General features: G+C 54.5%; 1 protein-coding gene across 1 annotated transcript in view; it reads right to left on the minus strand.

Moving 5' to 3' along the window:
- The window catches only part of Dbn1 (drebrin 1), a gene marked incomplete at its 5' end in the record, with an annotated part of 9976 nt that extends 6669 nt beyond the window's left edge, over positions 1 to 3307 (minus strand). Inside the window, 7 exon segments of the mRNA XM_013506526.1 lie at positions 1209 to 1272; positions 1361 to 1512; positions 1766 to 1843; positions 2011 to 2157; positions 2278 to 2352; positions 2527 to 2639; positions 3252 to 3307. Of these exon segments, the coding sequence (XP_013361980.1) occupies positions 1209 to 1272; positions 1361 to 1512; positions 1766 to 1843; positions 2011 to 2157; positions 2278 to 2352; positions 2527 to 2639; positions 3252 to 3307 (685 nt within the window).
- Positions 3308 to 3840: the final 533 nt, after the last annotated feature.

The following is a 3840-nucleotide window of genomic DNA, read 5'->3' on the forward strand; positions in this document are numbered from 1 at the left end:
TTGGCTTTTTCAGACAGGGTTTCGCTGTACAGTTTAGGCTTTCCTTGAACTCACTTTGTAGCCCAGGCTGGCCTTGAACTTGCAGCAATCCTCCTGCCTCAGCCTCCTGAGTGCTGGGATTACAGGCATGCGCCACCATACCCAGCCTGTTTACTTTTGTATGTGTGTATGTCTTGTTCTCCATGTTCCCGACACACAGCAGGTAGCAACAGTCTGTTGAAGAAATGAGGCTGGAGTTCACCAACCACACCCCATCTTCACCTACCCAGGACTGTTAAGACTGGAGTCACCTGCAATAGGCGTTTAATGCTGGTACCTGCAGGCCTGTGATGACTCCCCCAGCCTGTTGAAGGTGGAATCTGAAGCTCAGTCGGGTTGCCACAGCCTGAGTCTGCCCATCAGAGACCCAATCTGATGATTATCACCCCACAGCCCTTGTTGAACTATACCTCGCTCAGTTCTGAATGGTATCAGTTATTTTCAAAATATTTAATTCAGAGTTATAGCTGGGTACGCTGGCACACGTCTGTAATCCCAGCACTCAGGAGGCTGAGGCAAGAGGATCCCTGTGAGTTCAAGGCCAGCCTGGGCTACATAGTGAGTTCAAGGCCAGCCTAAAGTGCATAGCAAGACACTATCTCAAAAAATAAACAAACAGCAGGGAACAGGAATGTAGTTCAATGGTAGGGTATGTACAAGAGATAGGGCTCAAATTACAGCCCCACTCCCCAAGAAAAAAATCAATTCAAAGCATGAAGATTTGACTCTACTGTGATTTTCAGGGACCAGTCTACAGAACTTTCCTAATGTTCAGAGGTTTGGACAGAATCTGTGGCCTGGCACAAAGGGACCACTGCAAAGGAGATCCTGTATACTGGGTACAGGTGCCCCAGGCACTGGCTCAGATTCAGTCAGGTGGCTGTGTAGTACTCTTTGTGAAGCTCAGGCTTGGGCTCCCTCAGTGAGCAACTATGTCCAATCCAATCAGCCGCCAGCCTTACTGGGGAAGGGGCAGGGTGAGACAGGTCAAAAGGGTGTAGGCCAAGGTGCATTTTCTCTTTCAATCTAAAAACACCTTTCACCAAGAAGTCTTTTTCCACCACCAGGCCCAGGGCCCCATTTGATGAGGGTGCCGGGCCTAACACTCCATAACATTCCTGCTCATTCACAGAACACCCAGCACTGTCTTGGACGCACAGAGAACTTACAAAGATAGACTGTTCCTTCAACCGCCTCTTGGCCTCTTCAGCCTCTAGAGTCTGCTGTTTCCTCCTGGAACAACAAGCAAGCGCCCCATTCAGAACGTCGGGTGGGTAGGAGGTGGTGGGAGCTATCTGCCCGCTGGGCCAGGTGAGCTCACCTGTGCTCCTCAATCTGCTGCTCCCGCTCTCGATAGCGCCGCTCACGTTCCTCTTGCTCCTGCCGTTCCTGTTCCATTCGTTCTTGCTCAAATCTGAGCCTGGCATCCAGGGCCTTCTTCCGCTCCTCCTCCTTCCGAAGCTCTTCCTCTTTCTGCAACCCCAAGCAGAGAAAGTGTAGGCCCTGAGCCTGAGAGATGACCCTCGCCCCTGCATCCAAGGGCTGGGGAAGTGGCCATTCTGAAAATTCAGGGGATGAGTTCTGTGCACAGAAGGCCAACAGGGCTCCCTCTTTGAACTAGGGGAGCATGTGGATGGGGCGCACCACTGAAGCAAGGGATTCAGAGCTACCCTGCTGGGTCAGGAAGGGGGAGCTTAGTCCAAAGTCCAGGGTCAGGGTCCCACACCTTGGCCTGTTCCCAGAACTGCTCACGGTTAATCCGCTTCATTTCCACAGCTGCATCAGTCTTCTGGTAGGTGGTGCCCTGCAGGGTCAAACAGCCTCCCATGAACATGGAGAGCAGGCTGAATGTCCTAGGACGCCCCAGGCCCAAAGAGTGGCCGCTTAAGGGGATTGGAGAGACCAGACACCACGGCTGGGCTATGCGGGCGGAGACCTGGAAGGGCCAGCCTGCCCCAGGCACACACTGACCACAGGTTCAGCATTCTCATCCTCCCGCAGCCTCAGTCGGTGCAGCACGGGGCTGGAGAGGCGCGCCAGCCCATTGGAGAGCCGCTGACCAATGGCGCCCGCGTCAATGTCTTCCACACTGCTGGCATTCACAATCACGTCGACGCCCTTCCACAAGAAGCCAGGGTTTAGGTGACATCCAGATTCCCTCCCATCACCATCCCAGCACACAGACCCCCCCCACTGGGTGGTTGTCCCTACCCCCATGAGTCCAGACCCCGCACACACCTGAAAGAACTCAGCCACCTTAGCCACATGGCTGGCACAAGCGCACTTTCGAGCATCAGGGACATCTTCACCCACCTACAAAGCACCCAGTGAACTGGGGTCAGGAAAGGACCAGAGTGGGGCAACAGCCTAAGGGCCCAGGCTATCTTCACAAGGGCTAGTATAATTTTCCCCAGCATTACCAGTAGCAGCAGAGAGACTGCCTTCCCTAGGGCTGTCAGCCCCCAGCCCCAGACCACAGCTGCATACCCAGTTGATGAGCACATATTTTGGCAGAGCGGCCTGGGAGTCTTTGACGCTGCAGAAGCCGTACATCACCTTCTGGTTCTCGAAGTGGCCCGAGAGCTCCTGTAAGCCCCCTTCTGGAGGAAGCAGGAGGGTGTCAGGACTCTCCACGCCTAAACCCTCACCCCACAAAGGCCTGAAACCCGAAGGAAAGACACTCTGTGGGCTCTGCAGGTATCCCCAGGGAGCTTCCAGCCTCTGAGATCTGGAGGCCCCACAGCTTGGTGTTGATGCAGTGGGAAGGGAACAGACAGAATTTAGCTTTGCATGTGAATTCTCCAAGGCCTGACTCAGGACAGGACTGAAGAGGTGTTTGTTCTTCACACATCCTCATGTCTCACCAGGTGCTAGTGCCCGATGAGGTAAAATAAAGCTTTCCTTAATAAAGTCTTCCAGCTCTAGAGAAAATTGGACTGATCTGGAGCATCATTGTTAGGCCCCTTCCTTACTGGCTGTGTGATTCTGGGCAAGATACCTTTCCTCTCTGAGCCTTTTCAGTAGTCAACCAGGAAACAAGGCTCCCTCCCTTCCCACTCTGAGGACTGCAGGGATGACAAGAGGGACAACCGCCAGACAAGTGTGGGTCTGCTGGATGCAGGCGGGAAGGTGGCTGGGAGCCAGATGGGTGGGGAAGAAAACAACCGGAGGAGGGGGCGGAAAAGAAGACAAAGAATGGCTGGAATTCTTACCTCCTGACGCTGCAAGCTTGAGGTCATCGGAGCCATCCTCGTATGTGTATAGAGCCCTGGAGAGAGGGAGGGGTGTCTCACCGAACAGGGCCTAGGCTTGTGGGTGGGGATAGCACTGGGGAGAGGGCCACCAAGGGGCAGAACAGGAGATGGGGTGGAGGATAGCTTCTGTTGCTGGCCATGACAACAGGATCATAAATATTTTTAGTTGGAGCCTAGCAGGGTGCATTCTGGGAGCTCCAGAGGCCTGGGTCAGATAGAAAGCAGGAAATGAGGGGCAGAAATTGCTGCCTAGTGGAGCTCTCTGCTCGTCCAGCCCTGGCCTGGCAGCCCACAACCCAGTGGTGCAGCGCTGTGAGATGGAGATTCCAAGGCAACGGTTCCTTGGTTACCGTTCCCTGGCTACCAGAATACTCATCCCCCATTGGCCAGCACCAGGAATCTACCTGGCGCGTGCCTTGGTACCCGCTGTCCCTCCCCCTATGAGGGAGGAGGAGAGAACCTGGGGTGCTCACACAGCTATGGGCATCCCCCCTAGTAACCATGGCAACCCAGCAATTGGCACAGGAACCAGCCCACCAGAGCTGCA

This window comes from Chinchilla lanigera, unplaced genomic scaffold (assembly GCF_000276665.1).
Source record: "Chinchilla lanigera isolate Chin_1 unplaced genomic scaffold, ChiLan1.0 scaffold00007, whole genome shotgun sequence".
NCBI lineage: Eukaryota > Metazoa > Chordata > Mammalia > Rodentia > Chinchillidae > Chinchilla > Chinchilla lanigera.